This window comes from Danio aesculapii, chromosome 18 (genome assembly GCF_903798145.1).
Source record: "Danio aesculapii chromosome 18, fDanAes4.1, whole genome shotgun sequence".
Lineage (NCBI taxonomy): Eukaryota > Metazoa > Chordata > Actinopteri > Cypriniformes > Danionidae > Danio > Danio aesculapii.
Genome location: NC_079452.1, coordinates 25362073 through 25381759, shown reverse-complemented (window position 1 = coordinate 25381759; position 19687 = coordinate 25362073). Strand labels below are relative to the sequence as shown.

Sequence of the window (19687 nt, the reverse complement as noted above, 5' to 3'; positions counted from 1 at the left end):
GAGCATGGTGTCAACGCCACAGCCTACCTGAGTATTGTTGATGACCATGTCCATCCCTTTATGAGCACAGTGTCTCCATCTTCTGATGGCTACTTCCAGCAGGATAACGCACCATGTCATAAAGCGTGAATCATCTCAGACTGGTTTCTTGAACATAACAATGAGTTCACTGTACTTAAATGGCCTCCACAGTCACCAGAGCTCAATCCAATAGAGCACCTTTGGGATGTGGTGGAACGGGAGATTGTCATCATGGATGTGCAGCCGACAAATCTGCAGCAACTGTGTGATGCTATCATGTCAATATGGAGCAAAATCTCTGAGGAATATTTCCAGTAGCTTGTTGAATCTATGACACCAAGGATTAAGGCAGTTGTGGGGTCCAACCCGGTACTAGTAAGGTGTACCTAATTAAGTGGCCGGTGAGTGCAGTTTAAACATAGAAACAAGCAAATCAACAAATTATCCAACAGGGAGACAGTGTACAGCATAAAGGAAAACACCCTGACAGATTTATGAGAAATATTTGTGCTGATCTGGATTATTTTTTTTACCAATAGTCAATAACAAAGTCAAAACTTCAACTATTATAGCAAATTATTTTAAATGGCTAAGTTTCCGTTGTGAAAATGTGGACAGCCTAATGAATATGTTAAAATTTAAATACAATTTGAAAATAAAATGAAGTAACAGGAAAAATCAAGGAGGCAATGGCACGATCACCTCACAGCATGAAAGTCGCTGGTTCGAGTCCCGGCTGGGTCAGCTTTCATTTCCGTGTGGAGTTTGCATGTTCTCCCCGTGTTGGCGTGGGTTTCCTCCGGGTGCTCCGGTTTCCCTCAGAGTCCAAACACATGCGCTATAGGGGAATTGATGAACTAAATTGGCGGTAGTGTATGAGTGTGTAGGGATGTTTCCCAGTACTGGGTTGCAGCTGGAAGAACATCCGATGTGTAATACATATGCTGGATAAGTTGGCGGTTCATTCCCCTGTGGCGACCCCTGATAAATGAAGGGACTAAGCCAAAAAGAAAATGAATGATGGCAATTTTGTATACATTTATAAATATTTGTATATATTTATTACATAATTATTTAATATATTTTATTAATATTAAAAATCATATCTTTTTGAACTATTTCTGTTATGAATGACTGTGGGGTTGTGTTTAGGGATTAGTCATAGAATATACAGTGCATACATAAAATAAAGTCCCAACAAAACATGCAAACCCAGCACGTGTGTGTGAGAGAGTGAGTGTTCACGTGTGCACGTGTGTACATGTATGCCTGCATGTGAGAGAGAGAGAGCATGCGTGTATACATGTCTTTGTATCCTTGTGTATATGCGTAGATGTGCATGTGTGAGAGTGTGTGTGTGCACATGCATGCATGTACGTATGTGTGTATGCATGCCTGTCCTTGTTTGTGTGTGTGTGTGTGTGTGTGTGCGTGTGTGTGTGCGTGCACGTCTGTATGTATGCATGTCTTTGTCTCCGTGTGTGTGTCATTGTATTGTTTCAGATGGCAGTGTGTGTGTGTGTGTGTGCGTGTATGTATCTGTAGACGCATGTCTTTGTCTGTGTACATGTGTGTGTATGCGTGTCTTTGTCTCCGTGCTTGTGTGTGTCTGTGTGTGTACGCATGCATGTATGTGTGTATGCATGTCTTTGTCTCCGTGTGTGTGTGTGTGTGTAGAATAATCCTCTCTCTGACTGTCATCACACACACCGACATGCTGAGAGTTTTAAACAGCTGAAGTGTTTCCCAGGTTCATTTGGCTTATTTTTTCAGCTTATTTCCTCATTTTCCTAACTCACTCCTGGAGTTTCCGTCCATTAAACCTGCTGGAATTACGCTGAAATGACAGGATATTAGAATTAAGTGTTTAAAGTCTAATGCAGCTCTCGGCTAAACAGTGTTGTGATGTATGTTCTGGGTAATGTGGCGTATCACACGCTAAATCCAACCGGTTATTACAGCAGCTTTGAGTTTGGCATAATTAATTTGACTCCAGAGCCCAAACTATCAGTTTCATAACGTGATGTCAGATTTATCATTCATTTATTTTCTTTTCAGCTTAGTCCCTTTATTCATCAGGGGTCGCCACAGCGGAATGAACCGCCAACTTAACCAGCTTTTACAGCTTAACCATGTTTTACGCAGCAGATGCCCTTCCAGCCGATAGTATATTCGATATTCAATTCCCTGATGCATGTGTTTGGACTGTGGGGGAAACCAGAGGAAACCCACGCCAACACGGGAAGAACATGCAAACTCCACACAACGTAGATGTGCACACAGAAATGCCAATTGACTCAGTCGGGGCTCGAACTAGAGACCTTCTTGCTGTGAGGCGATGGTGCTACCCACTGCGCCACCGTGTTCCCCATGTCAGATTTATAGTAATTCATATATTAGTAATCTTTTGGCTTGCTTTCATCAAGTTATAATTAAAAAATAAAAACAGGAAATTATTATTAAAAAATTGAACAATAAAGTGTAATTATTATTGTTATTATATACATACAGTCAAGCCCGAAATCATTTATAATATTTATATATACAGTAAAGTGACTTATTCAATCAGCAAGCTTTTTTAATCGTAAATGACACAGGCTTCTCCCAAAAGATATTAACCCTTGTGTGGTGTTGGTGTTTTTGTTACTCAGCCAGTGTTTATGGGTCTGCTGGACCCGTTTTGGCTTTCCAAATTAACACTATCAAACAATTTTATGTTAAATTACCCAACAAATGTTTACTTCATCCTAATTACAAGCCCTATGAACAGCAAACATAGTTAATTTTCCCCCTTTACCTTTGTTAGATCATATTGATGAATTAATGTGCTAGTATTTTTTCTATTATTATTATTATTATTATTATTATTATTGTTATTATTATTATTATTATTATTATTATTATTATTATTATTATTATTATTATTATTAATAATATTATTGTTATTATTATTATTATTATTATTATTATTATTATTATTATTATTATTATTAATAATATTATTGTTATTATTATTATTATTATTGTTATTATTGTTATTATTATTATTATTATTGTTATTAATACTATTATTATTGTTATTATTATTATTATTATTATTGTTATTATTATTATTATTATTATTATTATTATTATTATTATTATTATTAATGTTATGAAAAAAAATAAAACCCACAGATTTGTTTTTTCCTATTGTTCCCACTATGGTCATGGACATCATCATCAGAAGCTCCTCTCTCTTCCACAATCAACTGCAAGGCCCTTGTAGCAGATAATCTTTTGGCCATCTTGATCAGTTGTGATTAAGAACCACACTGGCATAGTCTTATTTATAGTATTATGCCCCTATAATTCGCAGATGGGACAGGGTATGAGAAAATAAAGCTTGGTTCCCCGCAAGAGAGAGGGTAAAATGTGCGGGAATGTAGGAGCAGACAGTGTTGATAGTTGAATTTTCAACAGTGTTGCAATGTTGTGCGGGAGCACGAGGGGGAAGGGAAGAAAGCAGCAGCACCAGAAAGTAGGAAGACAGAGTGTAGGAACACTGGACCTACACTTTCAAGACTTTTATTAGACCTGGGTCCAGTGTACCCGAACACCTTGTATGTGATGTAAATGTGTTGGGGGATGTACATTATGCAGTCATTGTTTGTTCGGATGTATGTTCTTCACAGAAAATAAGCCAAAGCCAATGAATTTCAGGTTGAAAAAATAATTCATTGTTTAATTTTTCTTTAAAAAAAAAAATGAAAACGGGTCTCACAGACCCAAACACAATACAAGGGTTAAGACGATGTGCATCATCTTATATGTCTCGGAAAATATGTCTCCACTTTTATTTACATGTTAACAATAACATTAAGTCAGAATTTGCCAGGAGTAATAAAATTTTAGGCTTGACTGTGTATAATAAGTACATATATACAGTATAGAGAGAAAGTAAAACAACTACAAACCATGTATACTTAAAAGTATTATTACATATTCTAAGTATATTATATTGGCCGGATATACTAAGACTGTTTTGTCAATATAAGTCAAGTATAATTAAGCACACTTAAGTATACAGCGGGGGAAATAAGTATTGAACACATTGTCATGTTTTTTTCTTGGATATAACATTGCTAAATGAGATGCTGACTTAGAATTGAAACCCAAACAATACAAACTAAATAACAAAACAAATCTGAAAATTGAGTTGTGTGTAATAAGAGTGTAATGACAGAAGGAGAGAGAAATAAACTACTGAAATGTGTTTAATACTTTATATAAAAGTCTTTTTTGGTGCTGCAGCTTAAAGACGCCTCTCATATGGAGAATGAAGTCTCATGCATTGCTCAGGTGTGAGTTTCTCACAGACTTCAACAGAGTGTCAAAATCTTGATGCTTCTGTGGGTCTCATCTATCAAATCTGAGCTTTATTTGGTATTCTCTACTGGATTCGGATCAGGGGATTGGCTGGGCCGTTCTACAGCTTGATTTTCTTTCTCTGAAAGCATTTGAGAGTCTCTTCGGCTGTGTTTTGGATCATTGTCTTGCTGAAATGTCAGCTCTGGTGTCTTCTTCATCCTCTTGCTAATGTAGATGTTGGACTGAAGCAGCTGATATTCATTTACACTGAGAAAGCGCAGAGGAGTGCTGAAAAAACTACTGAGATTTCAGCTGCTGTCTGAGCTTTGACTGCTGAACTACACCTCCCTTTCCTCATCTGTTTAATACGTTTTCCCTGCGTTATTTCATTTTATTACACAGAACTTCTTTTGTAAACTAATCAGATTTGTTTTCTTTGCACATATGGATTTCTTTAGTTGTTATCAACATTCATTGAGAATTTGAAGTCAGCAGAACCTTTATAAATATGTTTTCTGAGAAAAATACTCAATACTTATTTATCAATACTGTATTTATTACTGAGAAGTACCTTAAATACATTACAGGGAAATTAGACTGGAAGTGCACTTAATTATTTCTTGGTTAAAACATCAGATACTAATAGCACACTTGAATAAAATGATTTTTCATAAGGGGCTGTAAGCAACATGTAAACATTAGGGTACTTGAGCGGTGATTGACTGATTGGCCATTTTCAGATTATGTTCATATTTTCCAGCCTGTGTGTGTGTTCAGAGTTTAAATGTACATGAGTGATGTTCAACAGATCCACTTAGTGTTTAATGACAAAAATACAGTCATAACACACAGTTTACATAATCCTGACACACACACACACACACACACACATACATCACCATCATTGTAAACAATCCCAGTTTTCCATCAGATAATTCCTCAGACGGATTTCCTGCTGCACTTGATGTGTTTTTATTTTGATGAGTCAGTCCGAGAGGCTGTAGAGATCAGATCTGCTGAACGCATCACGCTAATGGAAACGCTGCCATGAGCTAAACTCAGGTCACTGCCAGATCACCGAATTATTCTGGAACAAATCCAGTGTCAGATTCTGAGTGTGTCCGGCCGACATTTCATTACAAACATCTCTTTCAGCTCTGGCATTGCAAATATTAATAAAACGAGTCAGTGCAGTAGGAGAATCGTTGGCCACGTCACGTTTAAATGCATCTAAAGGTGGTTATCAAGGTTCGTTTGTAAATTTGCATATGAACTGAACACTTACAAAGTATAACAGATTACATATTATAATTCAGATTATAAAACATATATATATATATATATATATATATATATATATATATATATATATATATATATATATATATACAGTATATATATATACATTTGCCCCGTGTTTAACTTTTTAACTCATTTTTATGAGCAAATTAAAATAAAAGACTAAGAAATGAAAAAGAAAAGAAAACCCCACTGGACACAGACACTAAAATGTGATTGAGTTTACTGATATTTTCTATTTTAAAAAGCTCTTGTCATATTTAAAACATAAATCATTTGATGTCATATTAAAGATGTTAAGGATCATGGTTTGACCCTAAAATACAACTGAATCATCATCTGAAACCTTTATATTTCGTCACTATTCTTTCCATATTTGACAGCAAGAAGTAGAGCTGAACAATATATCATTTGAGCGTCAGTGGCATATTGTGTATCTGCAAGTCACATCGCAGGGTTTGATTATTTATTAAAGATTAAAAGATATTCTTAAATATACAGGTGAAGTCAGAATTATTAGCCCCCCTTTGAGTTTTCTTTTTTAAAATATTTCCCAAATGATGTTTATCAGAGCAAGGAAATGTTCACAGTATGTCTGATAATATTTTTTCTTCTGGAGAAAGTCTTATTTGTTTTATTTCAGCTAGAATAAAAGCAGTTTTTAATTTTTTAAAAGCCATTTTAAGGTCAATATTATTAGCCCCTTTAAGCTTTATTTGTTTTCAATAGTCTACAGAACAAACCATCATTACACAATAACTTGCCTAATTACCCTAACCTGCCTAGTTAACCTAATTAACCTAGTTACGCCTTTAAATGTCACTTTAAGCTGTATAGACGTGTCTTGAAGAATATCTAGTCTAATATTATTTACTGTCATCATGGCAAAGAGAAAATAAATCAGTTATTAGAGATGAGTTATTAAAACTATTATGATTAGAAATGTGCTGAAGAAGTCTGCTCTCTGTTAAACAGAAATTGGGGGAAAAAAATAAACAGGGGGGCTAATAATTCTGAATTCAACTGTATATATGTTGATTATTATTTATACAGAATTGATTGTTCAATTTCTGCACTTGAATGCTGTTTGACTGCCCAAAAAACTCTGAAGCACAGTTTGTTTGTTTATTTTTGCTTGTAATTTGTTATAATTTATGCAGATGCACTGCATAGGAAAAATCTTGATCATCCCAGTCCATCTAAGTTAATTAAATCTTTCCATTCATTCATTTGTTCATTTTCTTTTTGGTCTAGTCCCTTTATTAATCTGGGGTCGCCACAGCGGAATGAACCGCCAACTTATCCAGCATATGTTTTACACAGCGGATGTCCTTCCAGCTGCAACTCATCACTGGGAAACATCCATACACTCTCATTCACACACACACTCATACACTACAGCCAATTTAGTTCATCCAATTCCCCTATAGCACATGTGTTTGGATTGTGGGGAAAACCAGAGCACCCGGAGGAAACTCACGACAACACGGGGAGAACATGCAAACTCCAAACAAAAATGACAATTGACCCAGCTGAGTCTCAAACTAGCGACCTTCTTGCTGTGCGGCGATTGTGCTACCCACTGCGCCACGTGCTGCCCTGTATATATAAATTCCCTTTTTTATAATTATTTCAGTAACACATTACAATAAGTTTCTATTAGTTAATGATATTTAATATATTAAATAACACAAGCAAATAATGAACAACACATTTATTACAGTATTTATTCATATTTGTTATTGTTAGTAAGAAATAAAGTTGTTGATTATTAGTTCGTGTTAACTGACAATGCATTAACTAATGTTAACAAGCAGAGCTTTGGATTGTAATAATGCATAATCATTATTTTTTTGCAAAACAATTATTAATAATTAGTCATTAGTCTTATTTGTAAATAATAATGATGATAATAATAATTAATAATGCAATGCATAATATTAAGGTATAATAATTTAATAATGCATTAGAAAATGTTGAACTATGATTAATAAACGCTGAATTTAAAATTAATGTTAGTTCATATTAATAAATTCATTAACTAATGCAACCTCTGACATTATTTCCAATAGGAACACTTTACTAGCATTTAATATGCATTGCACACATATAAATACTCTTTTGTACAGCAACTAAAAAATCAAACCAAATGTTTTGCTAAAAAACAGAATTATTAGAACAATACATGCATTACAGTATTTATTCATATTTGTTAATGTTAGTCAAAAATAAACTTGTTGTTTAACTCACAGTGCGTTAACTAACGTTAACAAGCACAACTTTAGATTTTAATAATGCATAATAATAATAATAATAATAACAACAACAACAACAACAACAACAACAACAATAATAATATAGTTCATGATAATTAGTAATAATTAATTATAACTAATAATAATAATAATAACAATAATAATAAAACATAATATCAATAATAATAATGAAATGTATAATAATTTAAGGCATAATAATTTAATAATGCATTAGTAAATGTTGAACTATGATAAACAGATGCTGTATTTAAAATGAAATTGTTCATATTAAAAATACATTAACTAATGCAAACTTACTATAACTTCTGACCATTTCACTCATATTTTTTACAGAAATTATTTCAAATATGAACACTTTACTTGCATTTAATAAGCATTGCACACATATAAATACACTTTTAACTCACAGTGCATTAACTAATGTTAACAAGCTCAACTCTGGAGAACAATTAGTAATAATGAGTTTTAAATAATACTAATTATAATAATTAATATCAATAATAATAATTAATAATGCAATGCATAATAATAATTCAAGGCATAATCATTTTATAATGCATTAGGAAATGTTGAACTATGATTAACAATTTATGTATTTAAAATGAACCTCAGTTCATATTAATAAATACATTAACTAATGCAAACTTACTATAAAGTCTGACCATTTGACCCATATTTGCATAGGAATTATTAAAAATATGACAAGCACAGCTTTGGATAATAATTAATAATAATAAATTATCAATAATAATAATAATGAAAATAATTAATATCAATAATAATAATAATAATGCAATGCATAATGATAATTTAAGGCATAATCATTTTATAATGCATTAGAAAGTGTTGAACTATGATTAACAAATGCTGTATTTAAAATGAACCATAGACTATATATTTTAAATAAATACATTAATGCAACATTAATGCTTACTATAATCTGACCATTTCACCCAAAATGTACAGAATATATTTATTTTTAAATATGAACATTCTTGCATTTAATATGCATTGCACACATATAAATTCACGTTTGTAAACAAACTAAAAATCAAACCTGTCATCTATGAACCAAATGTCTTAATAAACAGAATTATTAGCGCCAACATTAAAAGTCTAATCCTGTCTTCCTCTGAGTCTCTCCACAATCTTGCATGAAAAGAAAGGCGAGGCGGCGTCTGTAAATTGATTTCTTCTGCCGACCCTAATATTGACGTTTGGCACTTAGGAGGCAGAGGGGATTGTGGGTATTGGTTGAACGGCCAGCGCTCTGCTCTTCTCTGGAGGGCAGCAGAGGGCAGTGTTTCCAGCTCTGGAGCCTGATAAACGGGCTGTAATTCTTCTGATCTGCCGTGACATATGAGTTCTGCCAGTCCTCTAAGCTCTGAGTGGCATTTAGTGCTGCAGATGTGGATTACAGGACAGTTTTAATCCAAAAAAAGGGGGAAGGAGAGCTGGTTTGGAGCTTGTTTTTAGTTTTTTTCTGTGATGGAAAGCCACCTCTGGATGTGTTTAGACAGATCACGTGATGTGAAGAGTGTGTTTTTGTAATCTCACCAAAGGTTTGTGTTGAACAGTGGTGTTGCTGAAGCACAGCATCATTTTTGGCAGGATTTGATGGGTTTTCTTTATAGTGTTGTTCAGATTTAGTTTAGTTTGTATACAAGAACTATATAGACTCATGTTTGGGGGATTTATTACATACCATATTATTGTCCAATAATCATTACAGCAAATCAAGTGCAACAAGTTATTGCTTAATAACTTGATCTTTTAGAATTTTACTCTAATTCAATACAGTATTAGCATTTAAAACGGGGGAAAATATGTACTAAAGACATTGAAAATGCACTTAAGCATAATCATTTGTAGATATAACCTAAAAGAAAATATATTTGTACATTGTAAATCCATGAAATGCTAATACTTTGAAGTAGAGATCTGCACGTGATGGATTTTTTTTGCTTCCGCAAGGTTCAGTCCCATTTCCACCCGCTCCTACATATATTACACTACCTGCCAAAAGTCTTGTGGTGGATCCCAGCGACACATTATAACTTGACTTGTAGTTGATCATTTGGAAAAGTGTCAGAAGGTGGATTTCTCTGCTGAATCATCTGTTGAACTGCATCCCAATCATTACCAATACTGCAGAAGACCTACTGGAACCAGCATGGACCAAGATTCACACAGAAATCAGTCAAGTTTGGTGAAGGAAAAATCATGGTTTGGGGTTTCATTCAGTATTGGGGCGTAGAGAGATCTGCAGAGTGGATGGCAACATCAACAGCCTGAGGTATCAAGACATTTGTGCTGCCCATTACATTACAAACCACAGGAGAAGGCAAATTCTCCAGCAGGATAGCGCTCCTTCTCATACTTCAGCCTCCACATCAAAGCTCCTGAAAGCAACGAAGGTCAAGGTGCTCCAGGATTGGCCAGCCCAGTCACCAGACATGAACATTATTGAGCATGTCTGGGGTAAGATGGAGGCGTTGAAGATGAATCTAAAGATTCTTGATGAACTCTGGGAGTCCTGCAAGAACGCTTTCTTTGCTATTCCAGATGACTTTATTAATCAGTGATTTGAGTCATTGCAGAGATGTATGGATGCAGTCCTCCAAGCTCATGATGGAGTCAGACACAATATTCATTCTGTTTCCACTGCAGCATGACCACATATTCTAGACTGGACATTATTGAAGGTTCAGTGACAAGACTTTTGTTTGAGCAAAGTCAGTCCTAATTAGATCATTAGAATGATTTAATCATAAAAATAAATCTTTTTTATTTTGGTCTTTTGTCAAGACAAGATCTAAAGTGGTAAGAAGCCAAAGAAAAGCTGTATAACTCTTATTTTTATCCACAATCTTGCTTTCTCTCTCTCAGATTTCACTCCCCATATCATCTGACATCATGCGTTAGGGCTTCCCTTTCCATAATACACCTAAAACACAGACTACCGTAAATTTCGTTAATGGCAGGGAAGCGTTTTCTCTCGTTAACTGCAGGGAAATAGTTCAACTATATCATTTATTGATTTGACGCACGTCATAATACCAGTTGTACATGTAAAGCACAAATTATGTCCTTCAATTCAGTCGCGTCCAGCAGCCGTCATCCTTGAATCAGTCTCCATCACTGTAAGCTGCTTGTTGTTCTGTCTGCTCCAGTGCTCCATTTGTTAGATGTTTGCTCTTTTTTTGCAGTCTGAAGTACGTCTAGTGCTCAAAATGCCCAATTTGCACCATAGGATGTCTAATTGCGTCTTTCCGATGACATCACCTGTAAATCACCTACGCTTCATCTGTGTCTGCTTACTGCACAGGCTGCAAAACAATCCCCCAACCTCCCCTTTTCTATGTAATGTAATCAACCCAGGTTCATTCTGAAAACGTAGTCCCGAGGGCATTTCTGGAGACCGCGAATTATGTAGCCGGAGGTACGTACTGTATGGCTGCATTTCATTTTTTAAGCGAACGCTGCGGAGCGGTATGACGCCATTCCTTTTAGCACTCGCCGGCTGACCGCTTACCTTCGTGTGGAGGGATTTCCCGCCGCAACTAGTTTGTCCGGTTAGCTCGTCATGTACGTTGGCAGATTTGAGACGCAGAGAGGAGCTGACCACGACGACCGGGTTCAAGTCCAGGGAAGACCGGTTCCAGAAATCAGGTAAGACTAAAACAGAATCCAAGAAATGCGAAGAGGTTCATAACAGGGTGAGAATGTGGTAAAATCCGAAAACGTGGTTAAAAAATAAAATAATCGGACCAGGGCTTTTCTTTTTCTGGACGGCTTTTGTAAATCGTTGGTTGGGTTTAGGGCGGGCGGGTCAATCGGTAAAATCGGTTGGGCTTAGGGAAGGAGGAGGTCAATCATTCAGCCAGTCGGACAGACAGACGTTCGTTCGACAGTGGCCTCTGGTGGGTTTACGCGAGAACAGCGCGGGCGCGAACGGCACTCGCGGGAGACATCCGAGAAGCCAAAAAGGCGCACACAGCGGCCTCTCGCGGATTCGCGAAAACCAACAACTGCAAAAATACGTACCTCCCGGGACGTATTTCGCGGTCTCCAGAAACGTCCTCGGGACTATGTTTTCAGAATGAGCCTGCTTTGTCATAATACCAGTCGTACATGTAAAGCACAAATAATATCCTTCAATTCAGTCTTGTCCAGCGGCCGTCATCCTTGAACCAACCTCCATCACAAGCTGCTTGCTGTTTTTTCTGCTCCATTGCTCCTTTTGTTAGATGTTTGCTCTTTTTTTTGCAGTCTGAAGCGCGTCAAGTGCACAAAACGCCCAATTTGCACCATAGGATGTCTAATCGCATCTTTGCTATGACATCACCTGTAAATCACCTACTCTTCATCTGTGTCTGCTTACTGCACAGGCTGCAAAACAATCCCCCCACCTCCCCTTTCTATGTAATGTAATGATTGTGAGGGCGCAGGGGAGATGTTATTATTTTCAGAAACACTCAAATACATCACGTGCTGCCTATACGACGTCTATAAGTTATGTAAAACAATAAATTGCAAGCTGAAATACATCTAATTTGATTATATGGTTTGGAATTGAATGTTTTATAAGATTATTTACATTTTGTATGATTATTTTGAGTTTGAATTAAGAATTTTGCAGGATCGCAAGACTTTTTGTTGATTTTGCGTTGGATTCAGCGATCGCAAAATAGTGAAAACTAGAGGGTCTGAGAAAGGCATTTGGCCTAATACTGCTTCAGAATGTGCATTAACCTGATAGGCATGAACACTGATGTGTACACTGATGTCTCCTCTTGTTCAGAGATCTGTCTGCTGACGCGGGGTAGACGCACCGCCAGCGTCCGGGCCGACACATACTGCCGCCTGTACTCTCTGTCTGTGGACAACTTTAATGAGGTGCTGGAGGAGTATCCCATGATGAGGAGAGCGTTTGAGACTGTTGCCCTCGACCGGCTCGACCGCATCGGTAAGACGCTCAAAACTCTTCATTTCTTTCAATTCTTTTTTATTTTGAGTTTCTAAATCTGAATTTCAGGATGCAAACTTGTGCTTTTGAGAAAAAAAAGTGCAGCTGTGCATTTGTTTGCCTGAAATATGAGACACAAGCTCTGTTTTTATTGCAATAAATGACTTTAATAGACAGTAGAAATCAGTGTTCCAGTATAATTACTAAAGCATTATAGATGCATATAAATACACATACGTTTTCATTCAAGAAGCCGTTACAGTGATATTACAGTGTATTTCTCCATCGTGCACAGCTGAAATTGAAGCGAAACTAACTGTCCCTCCCTCGTGTGTGTGTGATGTCTCAGACTACAGTGTAATTTCTCTGTCAGCGTCTTGGCTTTCCTCCTTATTGAGTCAGTCAGTCTGCTCTCGCTGCGCTGCTGTTTACGCCATGCACACTGTTTATTTTGCTCAGTAGGAGAGCACACGTTCTGTCCGTCACAGTAAACATCCACATCCAGCTCCGCCAGCCCACTCACCACGGTAAAAACAACACACACATTTCACAGCAGAGCCCTGTGAGCCTCATTCATCACAATATAGATAGTATACTGCACGTGGACATTGAGTCATGTGTGTGTGTGTAAAACGGAACTTTCCTCCAGATTCACAAGTGCTTCATTAACATCAGATTTGATGAAGTCGAGATTAAATAAATAAAGAACTCTTCTTATTTCTGAATGGATATAATAGTGCTTGTTATAAACGATGAATCTGTGCACTTTGTTATTTTGTAAACATTAATGTGCTCTCATAATCTTTTATCAAACACCATAACCTTCCCTCCCCCTTTGAAACAACTTTTCTTCACTTCTGGTCACATGGAAGGCTTTTATTGGGGGCAGGTCTATCAGGACTTTAGGGTGGGGCCATCAGTAATTTAGGACAGAGCTTTCAGACATTTTGGTCTGGGACAGTCAGTCATTTAGCACGGGCTATTAGCAGGGGCGCCGCTGGCCGCCACGGGCCCTCTGACAACGTTCACAGACGAAAGTGAAGAGGGGGGGGTGAGTAATGGCTCAGAGTGGCGGTGTCACAGACGATTTGGGGGGCGGGGGGCAGGTGGCTTTTGGTTGTCGTGGTCCCCTAATAATATCTCTGAGGGCCCTCATCACACATGGGCCCTTAGGATCGTCCTTACGTTCCCAACCCCATCACCCCCCACCCCCGCGCCCCTGGCGATTAGTGCTTTAAAGTGGGGTTATCAGTCATTTAGTGCGGGACTATCAGTCGTTTAGGGCAGGACTATCAGTCGTTTAGGGCAGGACTATCAGTCGTTTAGGGCAGGACTATCAGTCGTTTAGGGCAGGACTATCTGTCGTTTAGGGCAGGACTATCAGTCGTTTAGGGCAGGACTATCAGTCGTTTAGGGCAGGACTATCTGTCGTTTAGGGCAGGACTATCAGTCGTTTAGGGCAGGACTATCAGTCGTTTAGGGCAGGACTATCAGTCGTTTAGGGCGGGGCTATCGGTCCTTTAAGGTGGGCTTATCGGTCATTTTGGGTGGGACTATTAGTCGTTTAGGGCAGGACTATCAGTCATTTAGGGTGGGGCTATCGGTCCTTTAAGGTGGGCTTATCAGTCATTTTGGGCGGGACTATCAGTCGTTTAGAGTGGGACTATCAGTCATTTAGGGCCGTGCTATCAGTCCTTTAAGGTGGGCTTATCAGTCATTTTGGGCAGGGCTATCAGTCGTTTAGGGTGGGACTATCAGTCATTTAGGGCGGGGCTATTAGTCCTTTGAGGTGGGCTTATCAGTCATTTTGGGCAGGGCTATCAGTCGTCTAGGGCAGGACTATCAGTCATTTAGGGTAGGACTATCAGTCATTTTGGGCGGGGCTATCAGTCGTTAAGGGTGGGACTATCAGTCATTTAGGGTGGGGCTATCAGTCCTTTAAGGTGGGCTTATCAGTCATTTTGGGCGGGGCTATCAGTCCTTTAAGGTGGGCTTCTCAGTCATTTTGGGCGGGGCTATCAGTCCTTTAAGGTGGGCTTATCAGTCATTTTGGGCAGGGCTATCAGTCGTCTAGGGCAGGACTATCAGTCATTTAGGGTAGGACTATCAGTCTTTTCAGATGGGCTTATCAGTCATTTAGGGCAGGACTGTCAGTCGTTTAGGGCAGGGCTATCAGTCCTTTAAGGCAAGGTTATCAGTCATTTAGGACAGGAATATCAGTCGTTCAGAGTGAAACTATCAGTCGTTTAGGGCGGGGCTATCATTTGTTCAGGGCGGGGCTATTAGTCCTATAAGGCGGGGCTATCAGTCATTAATGGCGGGGTTATCAGTTATTTCTGTCGCATTTCGGGTGTGTCTCATTTTTGCCTTTATCCATTTGGTAATCTTTCTTCATTTTCTTAACATCTTCCAATTGGTGCTCCAGGATGAAATCGTGCACCTCCCTACTTTTTTTTCTCATTTTAGGACCATTTCAGTAGGACGTACAATACAATATGAGGGGGGGGGGACGTTCATTTCATGGTGACTTTGTTTATATATGTTAATCAGTGTTGGGTGTAATCAGTTACACAATAACTACTAAGGGGCCGTTTGTCTCTCCACTCCCCCTATAGCTGTTGTGTGGTGAGCACACTGGTGTCGTTGTCCTGTGGCTGTCATCGCATCATCCAAGTGGAGCTGCACACTGGTGGTGGTGTGGAGAGACCCCCCTCATATTTGTGAAGCACTCTAAGTGTATGGTCATACACAATAAATGCGCTATACATACACACTTTACAGAAATCTTTTCTCCAGAACACCTTTGCAAATGTTTTATACAACACATGTTTACACTGCAAATATTCTGCTCTTGTTTCATGATCGAGGCCTTCAGATCAAAGAAACCCCACATCTTACACCTCCAAAACGTTCATCTATCCTTCAGTGTAAAACTCTCTTCATGACACTGCTCGTAGGCCCTCATAATGCGCATAACGCAATTAATTACAGATGGAATAGATCTGCATCTGTGCTGAAATGAATTGAGGTTCACACAGGTTGACGGTGTCCCTGCGGTGCAGCGCTGCTTAATCATTCCTCCTCCTATCAGAAAATAGCCCAAACTCTAATCCAATCTGTAGTTTTAGCAGTTTCAGAGCAGATTATTGTGATGGAGAATTAGAATTATTGAATTAGTATTATTACAGAGTTGATTCAGACAGTGTGTATAGCGGCAGTGCTGAAGAGCTGAAGAATAACTGTTTACTCTGAACATTATAGATGGCTGTGTTTACCGTTTAGTACATTTCACAAAAGTCTCACAAAGCTATAAAATAATTAAATGCTAAAGCTATAAATTTGTATGAACATGTCTACATAATCAAGTATAACATAATAATATAATATAAAAATGCTAAATATAGAAATTCATAGCTTTGTCTACATAAAAATACATCTTATAAACGTTAAAAATATTATTCTAAACACTTATGACATGGAAAATAGAAATAAAAGTGTACATTTTATGTCAAACTATAACTTATAAATGATATCGTTTGTTTGTTTTGAATAAAATGTTTGTTCATTCATTCATTTTCCTTCGGTTTAGTCTCTTTATTTATCAGGGGTCGCCACAGCAGAATGAATCGCCAACTATTCCAGCATATGTTTTACACACAGATGCCCTTCCAGCACCAACCTAGGACTGGGAAACACCCATACACTCATTAACACACACACACACACACACACAAACTCATACACTATGGACAATTTAGTTTATCAATTCTCCTATAGCGCATGTGTTTATACTGTGGGGGAAACCGGAGCACCCGGAGGAAACCCACACCAACAAAAGCCACCTGGGACTCAACCAAGCGACCTTTTTCAGGGTGTCCGCAGGGTCTTAAAAAGTATTAAAAGTTGATGCATCAATTATGAGAAAATTAAGGCCCTTTAAATGTATTAAAAAGTCTTTTACGAGGTCTTAATTTTTGCTCAAGCACAGTCCAAAGTGTTATACTCCAAAAAAGCATAAATATATTCAATTTCCTCCTCTAATATTAACAACGACGTGCTCAATCCACGTGTTTAGTTTAGGCTGGGACGCATCCGGCCAAGCTCCTCCGTCCAGATGGTGTCACGTAATTTGCGACGCTCTCCACATGTTGCGAAACCATAGATCAAAACAGACGGCAAAAATTTGCGTACTCCAGGTTGGAGAAAGACGAGTTTAAACAGTAGCTATAGCCTGTCACTGAAAACTACCCTGTAATTTATTCTGTCAAGCTTTGTTTCCTCTGAGCTTATCTGAGTTCTGTTGCACGGTTGTGCTTCATTGATTTATTTAACTACAACTGTTTATTAGCAACTGTTTATTAAGTTAAAGGTTTGATGCTGATTAGAACTTGAACTGGCGACAAGGTCTTAAAATATTCAGAGAAGGTCTTTAAAAAGGTATTGAAATTACCCTTAGGATTCCTGCATATACACTCTTCCTGCCGTGAGGCCATAGTGTTAACCACTGAGCCACCGTACCACCCTCCATATTATAATCTACGCTATATAATATTTATCATTTGTTCTATAAAGATCTCATAACATTTCTGATAAAAATATTGCTCTTTAAATAGTTAAGTTGTGTTTAAAGATGAATACAAATGTCTGAAAACATGCAACTTTTTTAGGAGAAAGGACAATAATAAAACATTTAAAATATTTTAGTTAATGTAAATACAAGTCAACTGAGATATTTTTTGTCTATGAGATTCAAAATAAAGAAATTAAATATTGTGCACAGCTACAGAATGATTTACATTCGATTTTTAATGCTGTTCTCTCTATTGCTGTATGGTCAGAAGATTAAAAGTCTCTGAGGTTGACCTGGGCTCCGCAGGGGCTCAGTGTGATTACTGTAGTAAGTGATAGCATGACATTACCAAACATAGCAAAGTGCCCTCTGCTCATCCAAGCTCTCTGTCTCGTGGTTATATCAGTCCTGAGTGAAGTAGAGGTCAAGATTCCTGTACTGTTTGTTATCTGGAGCTCTGGAGGGAAGAACGGGCATGCAGGAATGTTCTGCTATTTCTATGGACTGTTTAATAGTCTTCATCATCCTAATTCCTTGAAATGTTTAATATCTTGATTTTTAAAACATATCTACAGTGTACATCAGTGTTACGTTTCTTCCCATTTTTGTCTAGGGTTGGGGAAGGAAAATAACTTTTGAAATAAGTTTAGAATTTAAGGAAAAAGACCAAATGAATGAATCATGGATAGGTTAAATAAACAAAAATTGAGGGAACGCTTCAATCCTCTGCCTCAGAAATGTGAAACAACCACAAGAGTAAACTTTTATTCTTTTGTTCTCATTAAATAAACAATAAATGAAGCTTAAGTCTTCAGGAGAAGGATTAACCAAAACAACAAACAAATCTGAACTAGCTTAGGAGGAGAACTAAATAACCTAGTTTCAGGTAAAAGAAAAGAAACAAAAACAACAACGGCTTTCCTCAACTCCCTTACTATGAATAAACACAGAATCAGAATCAGTTTATTGCCAAGTGTGCTTTACAGACACAAGGAATTTGTTTTGGCTACAGAAGCTGTACATAAAGTGACAAGTGACCAACACAAAATAATCTGAAAAAAAATGATAACATTAAACAGATGCGGTTAGTGAAGAAACCTGGATGTTGAGTTGTATGTACAGATTGTTATAAATATACAGGTTATAAGGTGCTGTGTACAAGTGCGAATGTAGAAGGTATTGCATTGTATATTGATATAAGGTGCTGTGTATAAGTGCGTATGAGAAAGTATTGCACATATTTATTGCACAGTAGGGGAATATTTAACTGTTCATAAGGTAGACAGCCTGAGGAAAGAAACTTTTCCTGTGTCTGGCTGTTTTTGTGCTTGGTGCTCTGAAGCGCCGACCAGACGGTAACAGTTTGAACAGGTAGTGTGCTGGGTGTGAGGGGTCCAGAGTGATTTTGCGAGCCCTTTTACTCACTCTGGAAGAGTACAGTTCTTGAAGTGTAGGAAGGGTTGTGCCAGTGATTCGTTCAGCAGTCCGGACTATTCGCTGTAGTTTACGGAGGTCGGTTTTGGCAGCTGAGCCGGACCGGACGGGGATTGAAGTGCAGAGAATGGAGTGGATGACAGCTGAGTAGAACTGTACGAGCCAGTCAAACAAGTACAAAAATAAAAATGGCACCCTCTCCCTACAGCTTCATTTTGTAAATCAAACAGTCAAGACAAAGAAACAGTACAGTTACCTTTTAAATACCACACTAAAAAAAGTATATATAAATCATATAACTAAGAAAGCAGACACACTGTCTGTAAAGTTCCACCACACAAGAGAAACACCAAATTTCCTCTCAGAAGACAGAAGTTAAATTGAACCCAATAGCTTAAACTTCTTTCAATATACAACAGGATCAATACCCACAAAGTATGCAACAACCACAAGTCTGGAGCAGGGGAGAAGTGAACCTCCCCTTGCTCTTTTGTTGCAGCGTGTTACTGCAGCACGCTCCAATGATGAGCACCACCTAGGCCAACACAATCTCACGGCAATTCGTAACTTTTTGATTTAGTGGCTAATTCGTACGAATTCGTCTGATCTAATTCGTACAATTTAGTACGATTTGCTCATCCGCCAATGACGGTTGGGTTTAGGGGTGGGGTTAGGTGCCACGCCTCCTTTTTAAAATCGTGCAATTTCGTACGACTGAACTCGTACGAATTCGTACAAATTAGCCACTAAACTCTCAAAACGTAAAAT

General features: G+C 37.7%; 1 protein-coding gene across 1 annotated transcript in view; it reads left to right on the top strand.

The window, feature by feature from the left end:
* hcn4 (hyperpolarization activated cyclic nucleotide-gated potassium channel 4) overlaps positions 1-19687 on the top strand; it is a 168937-nt gene that overhangs the window by 146296 nt on the left and 2954 nt on the right. The window contains exon 7 of the mRNA XM_056478009.1: positions 12751-12915. Within this exon, the coding sequence (XP_056333984.1) occupies positions 12751-12915 (165 nt within the window). The remainder of the gene's footprint in view (positions 1-12750; positions 12916-19687) is intronic.